At 54.8% G+C, this 19,318-nt stretch overlaps 2 protein-coding genes across 2 annotated transcripts; one reads left to right on the top strand and one right to left on the bottom strand.

The window, feature by feature from the left end:
- Positions 1–58: 58 nt before the first annotated feature.
- On the top strand, positions 59–14,027 carry CHAF1A (chromatin assembly factor 1 subunit A). The gene is made up of 15 exons (XM_066336397.1): positions 59–168; positions 755–805; positions 986–1,773; positions 3,472–3,528; positions 5,341–5,582; positions 6,058–6,118; positions 6,536–6,604; positions 6,973–7,196; positions 7,312–7,480; positions 7,642–7,722; positions 7,800–7,889; positions 8,140–8,401; positions 9,175–9,635; positions 12,250–12,337; positions 13,546–14,027. Exons 2-15 carry the CDS (start codon positions 757–759, stop codon positions 13,623–13,625), a joined length of 2,721 nt encoding a protein of 906 aa, XP_066192494.1. The 5' UTR covers positions 59–168; positions 755–756; the 3' UTR covers positions 13,626–14,027.
- Positions 14,028–14,484: 457 nt separating this feature from the next.
- On the bottom strand, positions 14,485–19,022 carry UBXN6 (UBX domain protein 6). Its single transcript, XM_066336398.1, has 11 exons — positions 18,894–19,022; positions 18,599–18,756; positions 18,358–18,419; positions 18,097–18,213; positions 17,803–17,900; positions 17,405–17,480; positions 17,234–17,318; positions 16,786–17,005; positions 16,568–16,698; positions 15,823–15,968; positions 14,485–15,030 (listed from the first exon to the last, which is right to left on the bottom strand). The coding sequence occupies exons 1-11, from the start codon at positions 18,974–18,976 to the stop codon at positions 14,896–14,898; spliced, it is 1,311 nt and encodes a 436-aa protein (XP_066192495.1). The 5' UTR covers positions 18,977–19,022; the 3' UTR covers positions 14,485–14,895.
- Positions 19,023–19,318: the final 296 nt, after the last annotated feature.

A 19,318-nucleotide genomic window follows, 5' to 3' on the forward strand; every position in this document is an offset into this window, starting at 1 on the left:
CCAATCAGCGCCGCGGGACGCGGGGTCGCCCCGGCTCCCGCCAAGTACGAGCGGGACGGGCCGGGCGGGACCGGGACCGGGAGCGGCGGGGGCTGCGCGGGCCGGGCCGCCTCAGGTTCGGCCGCCGCCGCCCGGCACCGCCGCGGGCCGCGCCGGCCGCCGGGACAGGTAGGACCGAGTTGGGGCTGCGGTAGGGCCGGGGCGCGAGGTGTTTCCGGCGGCGGTTGGGCCGCGGGGTGCGCGGGGCCTGCCCGGGGTAACAAAGGAGGCGCCGGAGCCGCCGCCGCGCCCCGGGGCTGGGCCCGGGCCCGTCCTGCAGCCTCACTCATGGAGTCACGGACCGGTTTGGGTGGGGAGGGATCTGAAAGGCCGCCCCATCCCACCCCTGCCATGGCAGCGACGCCTTCCACTGCCCCGGGCTGCTCCAGGCCGGCCTTGGGCACTGCCGGGGGCCCCGGGACAGCCCCAGCTGCTGTGGGCACCCTGTGCCGGCCCTGCCCACCCTCACAGCCAGGAATTTCCTCCTCACGTCTCGTTGGGGGCGAGCCCACGCTCCTGGGGACATTCCTGCTCAGCCCAGCGAGGGGACACTGCGGCTGCTGGGACACGGTGGGACCTTTGGCCTGGGGGTGACAGTGGGGTCTCTTTGTCCTCCCTCACCAGCCCTGGGGGAGCTGCTGGGCTCAGCCATCCCCGGGAAGCAGCAGCTCCTTGGGAAGAACCGCGGGTGTTGATTTGTTGTTTTCTCCCGTAGCCATGGAGTGTGGAGACAAAGCTGCTGTTCCTCCACGGAAACTCGTCCAAGGTAAGGCCGTGTCTCTCATCCAGCTCAGTTTTCAGAACGTTTCACACCTGATTTTGTGAAATACATTGGCTTGGCTGTGGTTAAACCATCTCTAAGTGGCTCATCTCAATCTTATGCTTCGAAATGAATAAAATCCTTTGATATTTCCCATCTCTGAGTAACCTGGTGTTGCTGTTGCAGCTCGGCTGCCCTTCAAGCGCCTCAATCCTGTGCCGAAGGAAAAACTCGATGTGGATTCAGAAGTCAAAAAAGTCAAGAGCTCCCCAGGTGCTTTTGTCCCAAGCAAGGATCCCTCCCTGGACAATGTGGAGAACGACTGCCAGCTGGGCTCAGACGGGAATTTGACTCCAAAACTCGTGAACGGGAAGGGCCCCTTGGACCATTTTATCCAGAAAAACCCAGGAGGTGACACAAGTGACCCTGGGGACATTCCCGACCCCTCCAAGGGCTCTGGCCACGGACTCGGGGACGGCACGGAGCGGGGCAGTGAGGATTCTAGAGCTGCCACCACCAACTGCACACTAGGAAAGGAGCTGAGCGCGCCCAGGTGCCTGTCCTCCCGGCAGAGCAGCCCTGCAGGTGACTCCGGGGAGACTGAGGGGCTCCCTGCAGCCGCTGCAGCCCTGGCAGAGGAGGACCCGGCAGCTGGGCTCCAGCCACGCTCCAGCCCCGCGCCCTGCAAGGAGCTGGCGGGCAGGAAAGGCACCCAGGGCGAACTGAAGGACTTGCTCTTTGAGGGGAAGGTGCCCGTGGTGCTGCTGGAGGACATCATGACCCTGAAATCCCCCCAGGTGGCCTCTCTGGACAGCAGTGCCACGTCAGGGAGCGAGGCCCTGGGCTCGTCCCACGAGGGGGACTCGGGACTGAGCCGGTCCTCACTGAGCTCCGGGAGCTCGCCCGAGGTGCTGCTGGTGGCCAAGAGGAACAGCAGCCCCACGCCTTTGGCTGCCTCCACGCCTGCCAGGAAGGTTGGTGTGCTCTGCTGTGGCACCAGAACTGCTGTGGTGCAACCTTTGGGGTCCTGGGGAAGAGGATGAGTGGGGCAGTGAGGAGGGTAGGAAAGGTGGTGCTGGTTGATCGCTGAGTTATTGCCCTTGAGGATCTTTAAATCCTACAGCTGAAGGATTTTATCCTCCCTGGTTCTGCCTGCTGCTGTATTTGCATTTCTTTAATGAAATGCCTGGTGTTTTGGTGGCAGCATCCCAGAGCAGTTCTGTGCTCTAGGTGCTGTTTCCCGAGCTCTGTTCATCCTCCTGGAAGCTGCTCTGTGATTCCTGGGAGGAAGTTCCCCCAGTCCAGCCAGTGCACGGGCTTTTCCAGCTCTGAATCTCTGCAGCTGCCATGGAAAAGCTCTGGCACAGAGAAGCTGTGGCTGCCTCATCCCTGGAAATGCCCCAGGCCAGGCTGGGTGGGGATTGGAGCCCCCTGGGACACTGGCAGCTGTCCTTGCCATGGCAGGGGTGGCACTGGATGGGCTTTAAGGTCCTTCCCAACCCATTCTGGGATTCCACGAAAAAACTCTGGCTGAGGAGGTTTTTGGTCACCTGAGTTTCAGTTTAGCAGCTCTGCTTCAGCAGGAGACCCCCCAAACACCCCGATTTTGGGGCAGTTTTGACAGAGAAGCTTCCAAGGGCAGCAGCACGGGCTGAAACTGCACGGGGGTGGTTCTCCCAGACCTTTTGTTGTGTTTATCAAGTCAAACGATCAATTCCTCCTGTGTGAAAACTCTAAAATAAACAGACACACTCGGGCAGCCATGAAGTATTTCCAGTGGAGCAGAACCACAGAAAGTCCTCGTGGTGTGATCCAGCCAGTGGGGCTGGGTTTGCTCCTGTGCTGCTCCCCAAAATCGGGGTCTGCACCCCGAACTGTGCAGCTGGGAGTCCTGGCAGGTTGGTTTTCCTGGGAGGAAACGGCTCTGAGGAGCTTGACTCACTTGACAGAGCTCCTATGTTATAGCAGATAAATATAGAAAATAAAGCAGTTGGGCTGTGTTGGCCTGTTAATCACAGTTTCAATGTGATGCTGGGAATGGCAGGAGGAGGAGGAGGAGGGGGGATCCAGTAAATCAAGTCACAGCGTGCTGAAATATTGACAAATTAGGCCTTTAACCAGTCTGTGGACAATGATGTTAAGCATAAAACACCTTTTTTTATCCTCTCATAAATAAGAGATAAATGAGAAGTGTGCCCTGTTTGGAATTTAGGGTCAGTGAGCTGTTACTGGGGGAAGATCAAGTGGACTGTGATGGCAAAAAGAAACAGTGTTCAGATGTGGAAAACTCTCCTTGTTTTCATAAAGTTACAGCTAAATATCACAGCAAGACAGGTGAATGGAGAAAAAAAAAACAACCCCAAAACCCAAGAAACAAATAAATCTGAGTTTAGCTGGAGGGAAGTGACTTTGCCATACTGAAATGTCCCCTGGGTGCTGTGCATGGGATGTTCCCAAAATGATCCCGTGGGGCTGAGGGGCCCAGAGGGGATTGTTCATGGTGAGGGTTTCATGGGGGGAGCACTGGGATGGAAACAGGGAGGTTGGAGCTGCCTGAGGTGTGTCCTCATTCCCTTCTCTGGGGGAATTTGGAGGGTCTGCATGTAACCTGCATCACAGCCTGGGAAGGGAGGACCAGGATCTCCTCTAAAACTTGCATTTTGTAATTCCAGGTACCTCAGAAATTCCACAGAAGTTCAGCAGAGAAGGAGAAGCTGAGATTGCAAAGAGTAAGGCATTTCCCTGACACCCAAACCTCCCCTGAGCAACCAGCAAAGGCCTTTGCTTTTATCTCAGCCCAGCTGGAACATCCCTTTTGCCATTTTCCCTCACCCTGAGGAGTGTGGAAGAACCTTTAATGCAGGCAGTTAAAGTGCTTGGCTCTTTCCAAAGCTCCTAAATGGAGCCCTGGATGCATCTGGGGCTCTTTGGGAAGAGATTGGCAACATTTAAGCCCCAAAAAACATTGGTTTTGTTTTTATTAATCCACGAGGCAAGTGGAGGCACTGTGTCTGTGGCATCCCTGAGCATGTCACCACTGGATGCCACCACTGGGAATGCTCAAGCTCCAGGTTCTGGATGCAGCTCCTCAGGAAACTCTCCTGATCCTGCTGCCAGTTGTGGAATGCTGGAAATGGGGGAGGCTGAGGGGTCACTGGGGTGTTCCAGCAGTCAGTGCTGCACAAATGGCCTTTTTGGGGTGGTTTTCTCTGCCCCTGGGGGAGGTTTGTGCTCAGGAATTCTGCGTCTCTCAGTGGCTTGTTTATAAACTTGTGTGTTTTATGTAAGTTGTAGCTGTAAACCTCCTTGCCTTTTCCCAGTGCCCCATATAGAATCCCAATCTGTTGTTTTCTTTCCCTTCTATAGCTGTGTTAAAAATAGCAGGGATGGGAGGAGAGGGAGGGGAATGGAAGCTAAAAACGATGCTGGGAATGAACCAGAGCCACCAGTGAGCTGTCAGCTTCACACCAGCTTCCAGCACCCAGCACATTCCATGACTCAGGCTGACAGTGTTGTTTCCCTGCCATTGGCACCATTTGGCTGTTGGTGGCTTTCTGCAGTTATTTGTGTTGTGACACTGCTCAGGGAGCCTCGATGTTGACAAGGAGAGATGTGAAATCAATAAAAGAAAACTGAAAATACCCAGGGAGGAGTTGGAGTGTCTGGGAAAAGGCAGATCCTCCTCTCCTGGTGACATCACCAGAGCCTGCAGCACAGAAAGGCTCTTCCTCTTTAATGTGACATTTGTCTCCTTTGTGGCAGCAGAGCCATGGTGGGAATTGCAGTTGTTTTGGGAGGAAACACTTCCAATAAAACCTTCCCCCACTGCTCCCAGAGAGCCCCTTGAGCTCAGGGCACTGGGGGTGTCTGATGATCCACAATGGAAGAGAACAAGGGATAATCTCCACAGTCTGGACTTTGGAGACTCACACTGTTCCCTGAGGTCATGGAATATCCCGGCTGGGGAGGGACCCACGAGGAGCATCAAAGTCTGATTCCTGTGGTAGTGGAAACCATCAGAAAATCCTTGTGGATTTGTGATGTCAAATCAGCTCAAATTCACTCCTAGGAGTGACACCACTGTAGCCTTGTGATGACACCAGAGCCTGAACAGCTTAGCTCAGGAGAAAATATTTTGTAAAGAATCTGAGATCTCCTATTAAATAAGGGAATAATTACGATTTTCTAATTCCCATGTAATTTTCCGTAATGCTTCAGTGGTAATGCAGATGACTCAATACAAAGCTTTCTCGATGCTTAGAGGAATGGAAACACCTTTTTTTTTTGTTGTTGTTAAGGGAAAAGAATAATTAAAGCTTTCAGAGAGGCAGCACGAGGAAGCTCAGCTGGCACCAGGGAGCCGTGGATGTGCTCCCACCTGGTTTCCTGGGAAAAGGATGAGGGTCCCTCCCGTTGCAGGAAGTTTTATGGTGCTGCAGGGCAAGCAGGGGGTGGGTTTAGCTCCCTCTGGGAGAGGAGATGCTGGTTCTGCTCAGGGGGTTGGCAGCACAGGGGTTTTACAGTGTCCCCTCTGTGCCCAGGACCAGGAGCGCGCCGACAAGCTCCAGAAGCTGCAGGCAGAGAGGGAGGAGAAGGGGAGGCTGAAGGAAGAGGCAAAAGCTGCGAAGGAACGAGCCAAGGAGGAGGCCAAGAAGAGGAAAGAGGAAGAGAAGGAGTTGAAAGAGAGAGAAAGGAGGGAAAAGAAAGAGAAGGAGGAGAAGGAGAAGGCTGAGAAGCTGCGAGTGAAGGAGGAGAAGCGCAAGGAGAGGCAGGAGGCTCTGGAGTGAGTGCCTGGGGTTGTGCAGCTCCCGGGGGGTCCCTGTGCTCTTTCCATCCTCACCTTTCCCTGCCCGGAGGCTGGGGTGGCTCTGGGATGCTCGAGGGACTCTGTGCCCCCATCCCAGCAGTGCCTGCTGCTGTCCTGCTCTGAGCTTCCCCTCCTGACCTGCCTCACTTGTGCTGGCACTGGGCCCTGTTTGTTGAGGAAGTCACCTGTGGCTTGGTAATCCCTTAAATCTCCTGGTGTCGAGGGAAACTGGAGGCAGCCTATTAACTTTGTGGCTAAAACAGGTCAATATTTGCTCTAGAAGGAATGAACAAAGCCTTCTCTACGCTTGACCAAGTGTGTGGTTCTGGGCTGGATTGACAGATGATCCTCGTGGTGGGGTCAGGGTCTGGGGCTTCCCACCCCTCCCTCAGTGCAAATAAAAAATAAACCTTCCTGGTGGGTGACAATTCTCATGGTCTTTGTTCTCAAGGGCAAAACTCGAGGAGAAGAGAAAGAAAGAAGAGGAGAAACGGTTAAAGGAGGAGGAAAAGGTAAAAAAATGCTTTCTCTGGCTTGTCTCTCAATTCTTTCTGGGGTGAGATGTTGCTGGTGCCAGCTGGGATGGAGCAGGTCCCTTTGGGATGCAGCCTGAGCTGCTGGGGCTGCTCCATCCACGTTTTTACCTGTTACCTGCACACCTGTTGGTTCTTTTGCCCTCTCAAGTGTTTTCTGTGTGTGTGTTTCTGGATGCCCACAAGTGACCTCTGCCCTGGCAGTGACACTGGGGCCCTGCCTGTGGCAGGGAGGACAATGAGTGTTTTTGTTGAGTCACAGGAGCTGGTGACTGCCTGAACTTTGCTTTGTGCCTGGCTGCATTTGAAGTTGAGTCATGCATGAGCTCACCTGGAATTCCAGAGCTTTGTCCTGTTTCTCTGTGGTGATGGTTTGCATTTGGGTTCTCATTTCAGCGCATCAATGCACAGAAAGCAGAGATCACCAGGTTCTTCCAGAAACCAAAGACTCCACAAGCCCCCAAGGTGAGGGCTTGCTGTGCCTGTGTGTGTTGGTCTCTCACCCTGAATTCCTCCTCTGCTGCCCCTTACAGCTTCTTAGGTGGTCAAAACATTGGGTTTTTTCCTTAATTTCCTGCTCTCAGAAGTGTAAAGGATTTTAAGAACAAGGCCAGAGACTACAGAAGACATTTGTGGTTGGTTTAGTCAGTCTCAGCTCTGCCTTTTGCAGATCTGGAAGATCTGCTGGAGTCTTGGACAGGAAGGGCTTAACCTAAATCTTCACTTAACCTAAATCTTCACCTCACCTAAATCTTCACCTCAACAGCAGGTGTTTCTTGCATGTGTTGGTGCTGCAGTGTCCAAACTCTGACATTGCTCATTTGGTGTTTCAGACCCTTGCTGGCTCCTGTGGGAAGTTTGCTCCTTTTGAAATCAAGGAGAACATGGTCTTAGCCCCCCTCAGCCGTGTTGCCCTGGATCCAGACTACCTAGAGCAGCTGGATAAGCTCCTGCATGCCCAGAATGGTGAAGTTTCTTTCCTGAGGGATCTAAAATGTCGTAAACCACGAAAAACGGGGCCCACCTTGGTCAATGACAGCAGTGACAGTGTGAACAGGTCAGTCTTCTGCTTTTATAAAACGAGCTGCAGAGAGGGGCTTGATTGGCCCTGGAGAGGAGGGAAGGCTGGAGCTGTTCCCTGGGGCCTGAGCCACCTTGCCCTGTGTTCCCAGTGACGTGGTGGTGGTGGATAACTGCCAGACAGATGCTGTTCCTGAGAGGGAGAAGTTTGGCAGGATGAAGCTGCTGCAGTTCAGTGAGAACCACCGCCCTGCCTACTGGGGCACCTGGAACAAGAGAACCTCCCTGATCCGAGCCAGGAACCCCTGGTCCAAGGACACTGTAAGCACCTCAGCCTGCTGCTCTAGGGGGGAATGGGCTTGGCCAAGGCCTCTGCTTGCCTGGGATTTCTGAGCCAGTTTGTTCCCTCAGCTTGGAAAGCCCAGGCTGGGTTTGGTGCTGTGCTCTCCAGGGGTGGACAGAAATGTTGGCGTTTCTTGCAGAAGCTGCTGGACTATGAAGTAGACAGTGATGAAGAGTGGGAAGAGGAGGAGCCAGGGGAAAGTCTCTCCCATAGTGAAGAGGTGAGGATCCTGCATTGCTGCAAAAATCAGGAGCCACTGGCACTTGGCAGTGTAACTTCTGATCCATTTCTGTGCAGGACGACGAAGAGGAGGGAGAGGATGAGGACGAGGACGATGGGTTTTTTGTACCCCATGGGTACCTATCTGAAGATGAAGGTGTGACAGAGGTAAGGCAGCTGGGTGTCCCTGGGTTTCCACCTCTGCTTGCAGTGAACTGTGAATGTCAGTATTGGCAGGGGAGGGGAGCACGTGGTGCTGGCAGGGCTGGGCTCCCTCAGCCTGCACGCTTCAGGAGCCCTGTGTGGCTCAGGGAACACCAGGCAAAGCTGGGTTTAAAAAGCTCTTTTTGTTGGTTTTTGTTGTTTTTTTTTTTCCCTGGCATGGGTGTAACGAGTCCTTTGTCCCCCGTGGCTGCAGGAGTGTGACCCAGAGAACCAGAAGGTTCGTCAGAAGCTGAAAGCAAAGGAGTGGGATGAGCTGATAGCCAAGGGGAAGAGGTTCCACGTCCTCCAGCCTGTGAAGATTGGCTGTGTCTGGGAAAGGGCAGCCAAGGACAGCAGCACCAACACGGACCTGAAGGTGCTGCAGCAGTTCACAGCCTGTGTCCTGGACCCACCAGTGCCAGAGGAAGAGCAGCAGACACAGAAATGTAGCAAAAAAAGAGCAAAAGATCAGCAAAGTAAGACCTGAAGGGCTAAACAGTGCTCCCACACCGTTGTACTCTGCTTTGGAGGGAGTAGGGGGATTATTGAGTGCTGAATTCAGAATGACCTGTTTGTGACAAGTCTGGAATCCAAGGAATCTCTGAGAGCTCTTGGAAAGGATGTCGCTTTTCTGGCAGTGCCTCTCCAAGAAGTCTTGCTCTGGGCAATCTAGGGAATAAAGCCAACCAGACTTGAGCAGGCTCAGATTTAGGATGGGTTTGAGCCTGTTTATTGTTTGGGGGAAGGGGTTTGGATTCTGTGTTGGGTTCCTGTGAGCTTTTCCTGCACCTGATTAACACAAGGAGCTGGATAACTCCCCTGAAGGCCAAACAGGGGGTGAGGGTTTCACTCCAGGGTGATGTTATCATTGGGGGCGAGTTTTTTATGTCAGATTTAGCTGCTGTTAGAGTCATGGAATCCCAGAGTGGTTGGGGTTGGGAGGGACATTAAAGCTCATCCAGTTCCTGCCGTGGGCAGGGGACACCTTCCACTTGCTCATCCCTCCTGGCCTTAGAGCTTTTCAGGGATGGGGCAGCCCCAGCTCTAGAATCAACCCTGCTCTGGAGTGACTGATTGATATCCCCCATAAATTATGATTATTTATGTTGGCTCTCCCAAAAACATCAACCCTGCAGTTCTCCCCCTCTGGAGTGACCATTGCTGGTTGATGTCCCCCATAATTTGTGATGATTTACGTTGGCTTCCCCAGCCCTTTAACCCATGCCATCCCCCTTTCCCCCCACCCCAGTCCTGGCCCACCTGCTGCCCCTGCTGCACGGGAACGTGCACGGCAGCAAGGTGATCATCCAGGAGTTCCAGGAGTGCTGCCGCCGCGGCCGCTTCAGCGACGTGACGGAGGGCAGCGAGAGCAGCCCTCCCCAGGCACAGCCCTGCCCAGGGGAGGACAGCGGCGTCCCCTCCAAGGCCAGGCTCAAGAGGATCATCTCGGAGAGCTCCGTGTACGAGAAGAGGCCCGAGTTCAGGATGTGCTGGTACGTGCACGCCGAGGTGCTGCGCAGCTTCGGCCACGAGCGGCTGCCCGTGCCCTGCCAGTGGAGCTACGTCACCCAGGTGCCCTGCACGGGCAGGGAGGAGGGCACGGTGCCAGGCCTGCCTGTCCCCCAGCCCGCCCCGCCGGCAGCCAAGAGGAAGGCCATGGCCAGCATGTCCATCACCAAGTTCATGAAGAGGCCTCGGGATGCCGAGCAGGTGAGTTCCTGCAGGGGTGTTGTGCCCCAGTGAGGAGGGCTGAGGGGTTTGTAGCCTGGGGTGCCCCCCCAGCTCGGCCTGTTAGCTTACAACCACACCAGAAAACGCTTTTTATGGGGAAAGAAGTGAAATGATGGGACTAAAGAGATGGGTTTCTTTTGTGTGTCTGCAGCTTGGACTCTCTGTTCCATTTGAAACGTTGCTCTCCTGCTGTTCTTCCATTCTCTGCTATTTGGCAGTGATTGCATCCAAGCTGTGAATAGTTTGAGAGTCTGCTTGGCCTTGGTTTTACAGCTGTGTGTAATTTGTGTGCAGGTTTTGTGTGTGCCTCTGGCTGCCAGATGTACAGCCCGAGCTGATGACTTACAGCAGTTGCATGTGAACGGATTAAATGTGGTTCCCAAGTGCTGCAACTCAGCCCAGAGCAGTCTGTAAAGGCTCCAGCTCATCCTGACACACATAAAGCTGGATTTCAGGAGCTGGTTTAAAAATACAATCATTCATGGGGACAAAATGAGATGGAGTTGCAGTGGTTGCTGCTTGGGAGCTGTGTTGTGGTTTTCCTGTGGGTGCTTCTGCTTTTCAGGGCGACCACAGGTAGTGCTGGAGCCCAGTCATGACTGAAAAATGGGATCATGGAAGCCCAGGATGGTTTGGCTTGGAAGGGAGCCTTAAATCCCACCCAGTGCCACCCCTGCAAGGGCAGGGACACCTTCCCCTGTGCCGTGGGGCTCCAGCCTCATTGGGCACTGCCAGGGATCCAGGGGCAGCCCCAGCTGCTCTGGGAATTCATCCCAGCCCCTCACAAGGAGGAATTCCTGCCCAATATCCCATCCAACCCTACTCCTGGCAGTGGGGACCCATTCCCTGTGTCCTGTCCCTCCATCCCTTGTCCAAATCTCTCTCCATGTTTCCACAGTTGGGTCCCCACAAAGCTTGGGATGCTCTGTTGAGGCTTTAGCTACTGGAACTTGGGGTTATCACCCTTTTGTTTCCAATCCCAGGGGCAGGGCAGGGTTTGAAATCCCTGCCAGTGGATTTATTCCTCCTTCCCTGTGCTCCAGTCCAGGAAAGAGCCCCAGGATGGTTTGGGTTGGGAGGGACCTGAAAGCTCATCTCATTCCACCCCCCTCCCATGGACCACAGATGAGGCTTTTGATGCTTTTTTATGCTTTGCCTTCCCAATTTATTCTTGGCTTTTTTGGCTTTTCTGCTGAAAAAGCTCAGCATTCAGGTATTGATAGAGATCAGAGACTTGTGAGAAGCTGTTCAGCCCCCAAACTCCATCTGCTTGGGTTTTTTCTTGTACACTAAATAAAGGCAGAGATAAAAGTCTCTGCTTGGCACCCACTGGAAATTCAGCTTATAAGGGAGCAGAAATAGCAAAACAAAGGCTTTTAGGAGAATTACATCACCAGCCTGAATGCTTCAAAGCTGCTGAGAGCCGTGCTGGGGAGGTGCAGCTCAGAGCAGAGGTGTCACAGCCCCAGAAGCCTTTCATTCCTGATGTCTCAATCAGCCCAGCTCAGGTTTTAAGGTCCCACCCAAGCTGTGGAGCCAGGCTGGGGCTGGCTGCGAGGGCACAGCTGCCACATTCCCACTCTGGCACGTGTTCCTCTGCTGGCAGGCTCACACCAGGGCTTCTGTGAGTAAAGGTGCTCTTACATAAGACACGGAGAGAAAAATGCTGTGCTGAAGTGGGCAGCACCTGCCCACGTGTAGGAGGGATTTCATCTGAGAGCTGGGACTTTATTGAAAGATGTGAATTGAAAATTTCTTGGCTTGGAACAGTTTTTAGGGGATGGGGGATCAGGATTTTGATTCCAGTTCCAGCTGAAGGGAAAAAAACCACCTCAACAGACCCTCACAGCTGGACAGCTTCAGTTTGTGTCACCCCTTGGGTTCCATGTTCTCCATTCAGAACAGGGAATTTGGGCTTCTGCCATGGCAGGAAACCTGGGCAGCAAGGGAAGAACTGGCAGCACTCCCTGAATAAAACCTGATTGGCAAAGATGAGGAGGAGTCGGGAGAGAACGAGGCCCAAACTTGACAAGCAACAGTAATTCTCCACCTTCAGAAGGGAGAGAACATCCAGAGGGGCTCAGGAGGACAAAAGGAGGCTCAGGAGGGACCTTGTGGCTCTGCACAGCTCCCTGACAGGAGGGGACAGCTCCACTCCCAAGGAACAGCCTCAGGCTGCACCAGAGGGGGTTTAGGTTGGAGATTTAGGGAACATTTTGTCACCCAAAGGACAGCCCAGCCCTGGAACAGCTGCCCAGGGCACAGCTGGAGGCCCCATCCCTGCAGGACGGGGATGTGGCACTTGGGGACATGGTCAGTGGTGGCCTTGGCAGTGCTGGGGAACAGTTGGACTCTGTGAAAAGCACAACCAGAGGGAGGGGAGAGATTTCCCCTGCACCTTGTGTGACAGGGAGGGATCCTGCAGCAGGAGCTTGGCCTGGTTCCCCCTGGCTGTGATCAGCACCTCTGTCACCAGTCAGTGGCTCTGGGAGCTGGCAGCTGCAGGTTTTCCTGCCCTCCAGATGTGCCCAGCACCACCTGTGCCAGGTGTCACCCTCCTGGCTCACAGCTGGACCCTGTTCCTTCCCTGCAGGCTGCAGACATGGATGGGTTTCAGGCAGACACTGAGGAAGATGAGGAAGATGACGACTGCATGATTGTGGATGTACAGCCAGGAAAAGGTGGGCAGGGGCTGAGCACCAGGCTCGTGGCAGACACTCCTGTGGGAGCTGAACTGGGGCTTTTCTGCCCCTTTTTCACCATCCCTTCAGCTTTTCTTTCTAGAGGTGTTTTATTCTAGATACTCCTGCTTTTTAATCTTTTTTTTTTCAAAGATGTTTCTTTGCTATTTATGGCCTTCTCTAAGCTGCTCCTGCCTTTTCTGCCCTCCTTTTCCCTCCCATTGCCCTTGTTACCTGCTTGTTTCTGGGAGCACGAGTGAGCCTGAGGGAGAGACTGGGAACAGTGCAGAGCCCTTCCAGGCCTGGCAAGGGCTGGCTTCCCACCCCTCTGCTGCCACCCCAGAGGTGCAAATTGTCTGAAGGAAGCGACATCAGGGAGCAGCTTTGCTGCTTTGCTCCACAACCTGAGCAGTTCTTGTGTTTGTGTCCCAGTTATCCCTTGGAAAAAAGGGCTTCAAAGCCCCTCTGCTGCAGCGTCTCCTTCCAGGCTGTGCTGGGATGAGGATGTGGAGCAGCTCCTTTCATCTCCACCAGCTTTTGGACGTGATCACACAGATCAATGAGCTGGCTCCCAGCACGTGCTGTGCTTTCCAGAGCTCTGGGCTCTTTCTTCCTGCTCACAATGGAGCTCTCCCAACCTGCTCCCAGGAAAGTGGGTTTGTGTTGGGCAGCTCCTCTGGGAGATAAGGGCTGCTGCACAGAAATTCTGTAGTGTTTGACCCGTTGCAGGCATTATCTGGGCTCTCTGAGCTCCTCTCACCTCCCACAACAGGCAGTGGGACTCCTTGACAAGAAGCCTGGCTTTAATCTTGAGCTTTTTTTGCTTATTACCAGGCTCTGAGATGAAAACCTCGCCTCGGGTTTGTCACCTCTTGTTCTGAGGGTGCCATTGAGCAGCTCCCCTCCCTCAGGCTCTGCTCACACAAATGCAGCTCCATTTGTTTGCCTCTGCCTGACTCCAAAGCACTGAAAAGATTATGAAAATCCTTTTTATGGTTGAAGTGATTTTTTTTTATTATTATTATTCTGGATTGGTGATATTAAATATGAAGCCAGTATTAAAACCAGTTTTTAAATAGTGTTGAAAAGGAGACTCACAACAGATGCAGGAAGCTAAGAGAGATAAAACATAAAGTAGTCAAATACTACTGGATTAATGAGAGTATTTGTAAAAACAAACCAAACCCAACACATTCTCTCCTTTGCAGGTTCTACAGCTTCAGAATCCAGTGGTACCAGAGCTTCTCACCAGGACAGCAGCAGGGTCAGCCCATCTAATACAATTTGAGACTTAAATGCCTACTAACTCCTCTGTATGTATGTAGAATGAGCTAGAACATTTTTAAACCTTGTGTATCTTTGACCAAGATACTTGAAAGTATTCCACATTTCTTGTAAAGAGAAGACAGCACTTTGTTCTGCTTCAGACCAGATGGAAGCTTAAATTTTTAGTCTTAGCTTTTTAGCTTTTTTTTTAAAAATACTGCATATTAATCTGTCCTTAATAAAGCATTATTGAAATTTTGATACTTCTTTGTAATGGAAGGTATCTAAGTTATCTCTAAAAGTAGCTGAGGGCTCTTGGAATAAGCTTATTGTGATGCCACTGGGAAATGACTGTTCATAATGTTGTACAGCGTGGCCTTGGGTATAAATGATGTACAATTATATATGAATTTATGATCTTGTACCATCCTGTTTGTGGTCTTACTTGCTCCAGAGAACAGCAGCAGGGCTTTTACCTTTGGAAAAGGTAAAAATGCATCATTTCTCTTATTTTGGGACAGGCTGGACAGGTCAGGGCTAGATTGTCAGTCTCTTGTCTACATCAGAGCCGGGCTCTGTCCTACAGGAAAACTTTGAGGTATTAAAGGACTGAGCTGGCATTAAGCTTGGTGATACACAGAACAAACCTGCTGGGGCTTTCAGCTTTACAGGACTGCTGAGTTATGAATTAGTTCTTTTAAGATTGTCTGTCACTGGAGGTTTATTCTCTCCCCCTGGGCAGCAGCAGTAGCTGTTCCCTGCTGTCACTCTGTGAAGGGACAAGGGGCTGATGCTGCCCCAGTAACACCAGTGCCAGACTGGTTTGGCACCTCAAACCTTACAGCAACAATGCAACTCAAACGACTGGCGTCAGAACCGAGTCTTTAAATAATTCCATTTAATCAGACTAAGTGTAACTTTATCCGAATAGCTTCTCTCCAACAGGAGTTACAGTGCACACAGAAGCAGGAGGGGAAGCTGAGCTCTAAACCCAGCCCCGTGGCCAGGCTCGGGCTGGTAATCCAGCCTGACAGCCCCATATCCCTGCTCCGCCACCTCCTCGGGCACACCTCTGCCACTCCCTGCTCCAGTTTGGTGTCGGGGCCCCTGGGAGCAGCTCAGTGCCACGGGGAGAGGCCACCGTGACCCCGGGAGGGGACAACAGCTCCCAGCCCCTCCGCAGAGCTGCAGCAGCGCCAGCTGTGAGCTCAGCGAGCTCCATCCACCAGCCTCGGGAAAAGGAGGGACGAGTGTAAAGCCTTTAGGCAGCGCTGGAGGCACCGCCCTTTATTTCAGGAGAGAGTCTGGGCGGCGTCCAGCAGCTCGGGCCGGAGGGGGCAGCGCTGCTCCTCCTCCTCCTTCTGTGCCGCCTCCACATCGGCCATCACCGCGGCGTCCCAGGCCAGGCTCAGCAGCGCCGAGGGCACCTGGGCACGACAGGCACGACCCTGAGCACGGCCGGTGAAGGGTGTGCCCCCCCAGGAACCCTACAGCCCACCTCAGGAACCCTACAGCTCCCCCCAGGAACTGTACAGCCCACCCCAGGAATCCTACAGCCCCCCCCAGGAATCCTACAGCCCACCCCAGGAACCCTACAGGCCCCCCCAGGAATCCTACAGCCCCCCCAGGAATCCTACAGCCCCCCCAGGAACCCTACAGCCCACCCAGGAATCCTACAGCCCACCCAGGAATCCAGCCCACCCCCGGAACCCTACAGCCCCCCCAGGAACCCTACAGCCCCCCCCAGGAATCCAGGAATCCAGCCCACCCCTGCCCGGGCAGGGACACCGCTTGCTGTCCCCAGGTTGTCCATCCTGGATTTGGGCACTGCCAGAGGGTTTTCCACAGCTGCTCTGTGCCCCTGGGGTTTAGAACACCCCGTGTGCATTCACAGACCTGGAACTGCTCACACCGAGAGGGATAAGGCTGGATTCTGTCAGCAGCTCCCACTTTGGGCTTTCTGGCCATCCCCTCCCTCACCACGGCTGCCCTCCCTCGTTCCCAGCCCCTGAGAGCTGCTCTGTGCTCCAGAGACCCTGCACTCCCCTCCACACCTCGCAGCCCCCAAGCTTTGTGCTTTGTTTGTGCTTAAAATGAGGGCTCAGAGCACAACCTGGGGCTCTGAAAGGACTCCAACTTCTCCCCCTGCTCTGAGCAGCAGAAGAATGACAGCCTCAAGATGCTCTGGAAGGTACCAATAATCTTTTTTTTTCACTCACCAACCCACATTCATTGAAGGCCAAGTTCTCATCAGTCAGTTTGAGACCTCCAGGTCCCAGGAGCTCAAAGGGCAGCCAGTCATCTCTGAGCGCTTCTCTCACAAAGTTGTAGAGCACAGATACTGATTCTCGGGCATAAAAAGTCCCTGCCATGAGAAAACAAGGTGAGAGAGTCTGGCATTTACCAAAATCTAACCTTTTGTGGTCGGTTCCATGGGGCTTCACCTACTGATGCTGACTTGATCAACGACTTCCCTGACACGCAGCCAGCCTGATTTAACTGAAAACTATAAAAGCAGAATCCCCAAAGAAAAATACTCAATTGTTGGGACCCCCTGCCAGCCTGTAACAAAGAGCTGGGAAAGCCTGAAATTATTTCCAGAGGTCTACTGGAAAATTTGAAGAGGATTTATGCTGTTGTAGAGTCTGACATCACACAGGCAGCTTCACGCTGGCTGCTGTCACACACTCATCTAATGAGTCCAGCTTGTTTCCAGGGGCCTGGGAAGAGCATACTTTAATTAACGATGCCTTGGGATTCTTCCCTGCCTTAAAATCCCAGCCTTGAGCAGGTGGAGGGTTTGGAGATGGGAATTCATGGAGCAACGTTACCCCACTGTGATTTTGGGATGCTTTATTCCACCAGCTGCACTCAGAGGTCCTGTCACCTAACGCCTTCCACTCCACGTCCCCTCCTCAGAACCTTCTGCAGGTGCCCCCAGGAGGGCTGAGGAGCCTGTCTCACCTTGCAGGATGTATCCATCGGGGAAACGCACCCGGAGCAGGGTGTAGTTGTACCTCCTCATCTCCCTCTGCTCCTCCTTCTCGCGCATGGCCCTGGTCCTGAGCATCGCCGCCTTCTCCACCGCCTCGGTCCTGCGGGGACAGAGCCCTGTAGCCCTGCAGCCCCGCGGGGAGGGAGCCAGCAGCTGCTGCCCGCCGTCCCCCGGCCCTGCCGCTCACCGGAGCCGCTGTTCCCGGCGCAGCTCCTCCGCAGTCAGGCTGAAGAAGTCGTGGGGCAGGTCGAAGCGCGCGGCCGCGGGCGACGGCCGGAACACCGTCAGCTGCCGGTGCAGCCGCGCCCGCACGGGCTCCGAGCTCAGCAGCTGCTCCCTGTGCTCCTTCAGCTCCTCCAGCCTGCTCAGCATCTCCTCCTTCAGCACGTAGAACTCCTCCGTGCTCTCTGCGAGGATCAGGAAGGGCAGTGAGGTTCTCGGTCGTCAGGGCAGCGACACGCGGGGCCGAAGATCTCTTGGGAAAATGTCACGGCCCGACAAGGAATGTGCAGGCTCAGAGGGTGTTTTTGTTCCAGCCTTGGAGTGATGAGCTCTGTGGAGCTGTCAGCAAGCAGAGCTGCCCCCCAGCATCCCCCCAAAAGCCCTGAATCCATGTTAACACTCCGAGTTCTTGCCTTGTCCTGGAACAGGCAGCGTTTTTGTCTCAAACCCCACAGCCTGGAAAAATTTGTGTGTCCCTTCCAAGCAGCTTATCCTTTCCTGGAAGAAAAGGAGAGAATTTAGATGGAGTTTGCTTCCAAGCCAGGGCTTCCCGAGGCTGAGCAGCTGTGGCAGTCTGAGCTCACCTGAAACACCTTGTTCTGCAGTTTGATTTTCCGGTATTTCTCCTCCTCTGGATGGAGATAAATGTTATCCAGGTACCTGTGGGAAGAGGAGCACACTGCCTGGATCAAAGCAGGACACTCCAAGGTCAGAGAGGAAACAGAGACCTCACAGTATTTCTCACAGAGAAAAAAGCTGAGAAACCCAGGAAAATAAACTACATCAGTGTCTTGGGGCCAAACCAAACAACCAGCAGCTCCCAAACCTCAGAGATTATCCTCCAGGATGCTGACATCAAGTCAGCTGACAAATTGGGTGGCTCAGGAGTTCAGTTTTCTTCCAGAAAAAGACTTTGCCAGAAGCAGAGAAAGGAAATCCAGCAGGGGAGGGATGAGGTGCCCGTGCCCTCAGTGACACTCACTTGGCCATGGTCTCCACGCACGCACGGACCTTGTCCCGGTCCTTGTTGAAGGTCTGGATCTCCATGATGGAAGCAGCCACTGGGTCCACGGAGGAATACTGGGGGAGAGGGAGAGAAGCTGCTCAGGGAGGAGCTGAGCCCAGCTTGGTTGTTCCCCATTTGCTGGGCTAAAGCTGATTTAACAGGTGAAGTGAAATTGTCCTGGGGGAGATTTTACAGGAAGGTGCTGGAGGGGACCCGAGGCACAAAAGGAGTTTGAAGAGGAAAGGGAAGGAGCTTGAAGGAAGCACTCACTGCCTGGATGGCTTCTCGGAGCTGCTTTTCCTTCTGGTCTTTCCTCACGATGGCACCAGTCAAGGGGCAGATGAAATAAATCCCTGAGACAGAGGGAGCAGCTGCCCCTTCCTCCTCCTGAAGGAGATAAAACCAGGCACCAAACTGAGCACAGGGAGGGTTTTGGGAGGGTCAAGTTTATAAAAACCCTGGCAGATCCACTCAGGACAGGGGAAGCAGCCCCGAGGGGTGCTGAGCAGGGAACAGCAGCATCTCCCTCACCTCCTCCTCCACGGAGAGCCTCTTCTCGCTGGCAGCTGCCTCGGCCATCAGCTCTTTCCTCACTACAACACACAAACCGCAGCTGGAGAGGAGGCTCGGCGCATTCCAGGGGCTTTCGGACAGCTCAGCGCTGCCCTGGGGAGCAAAACACCTGCCCAGGTGTGCTGTCCCGGCCCGGGGCTGCACACTGACCCCATTTCCATGACCGAACTCCCCGGGAGCTCGGCGGCCCCGCTCCTACCCTGGCTCTTGATGGCGTCCTGGGAGGAGCACGGCGCCTTGGCCTTGGGCTTCAGCTCCAGGCGGGCGAGCGCCGCGGCCGCCGCCCTCTGCGCCTCATCGGTCGGGGCCCGGCGGGGCTTCGGGGCCGCCTCGGCCTTCGCCTTCTCCCTGGGGGCCCTGGCTCGGGGGACACGGCCTCGGTGACCCGATGTCGCTGGCCCCGTGCCCCGGGCAGGTACCGGGCCCGGGGCGGGCGGTACCGGCCGCTGGTGCCCTGCCGTTACCGGAGGATCCCCCCACCGCCCAGCCCGTACCGGGAAGGCTCCGAGAGCTTCTGCCCGGGGCCCGCCGTCTTGAACTTCAGGTCGGCCTTGATCTCCTGGAAGAACTTGCGCATGGTGCCGGGACGGGAACGCCGGGACAGGACAGGAACACCGGGCCGGGAGCACGGGTCCAGGAGCACCGGGAGAGGAGCACGGGGCCGGCAGCACCGGGACAGCAGCACCGGGCCAGCAGCACCGGCAGCACCGGGCCCGGAGCGGGGCCGCCGCTCCCCCCCGCGCTTCCGGCCCGCCCGCGCCGTCACCGGAACGGGGCGGGACCGGCCCCGGGGCGGGGTGAGGGACACCGGCAGCTCCAGAGCCCAGAGCGGCGCCTCCGGAGCTCCACAAAGCCCCGGGGGCACCCGAGGAACCCGGCGGCACCCACGGAGCCTCACGGGGCCTCACGGGGCTCACGG

The sequence above is a fragment of the Sylvia atricapilla genome, chromosome 26 (genome assembly GCF_009819655.1).
Source record: "Sylvia atricapilla isolate bSylAtr1 chromosome 26, bSylAtr1.pri, whole genome shotgun sequence".
NCBI lineage: Eukaryota > Metazoa > Chordata > Aves > Passeriformes > Sylviidae > Sylvia > Sylvia atricapilla.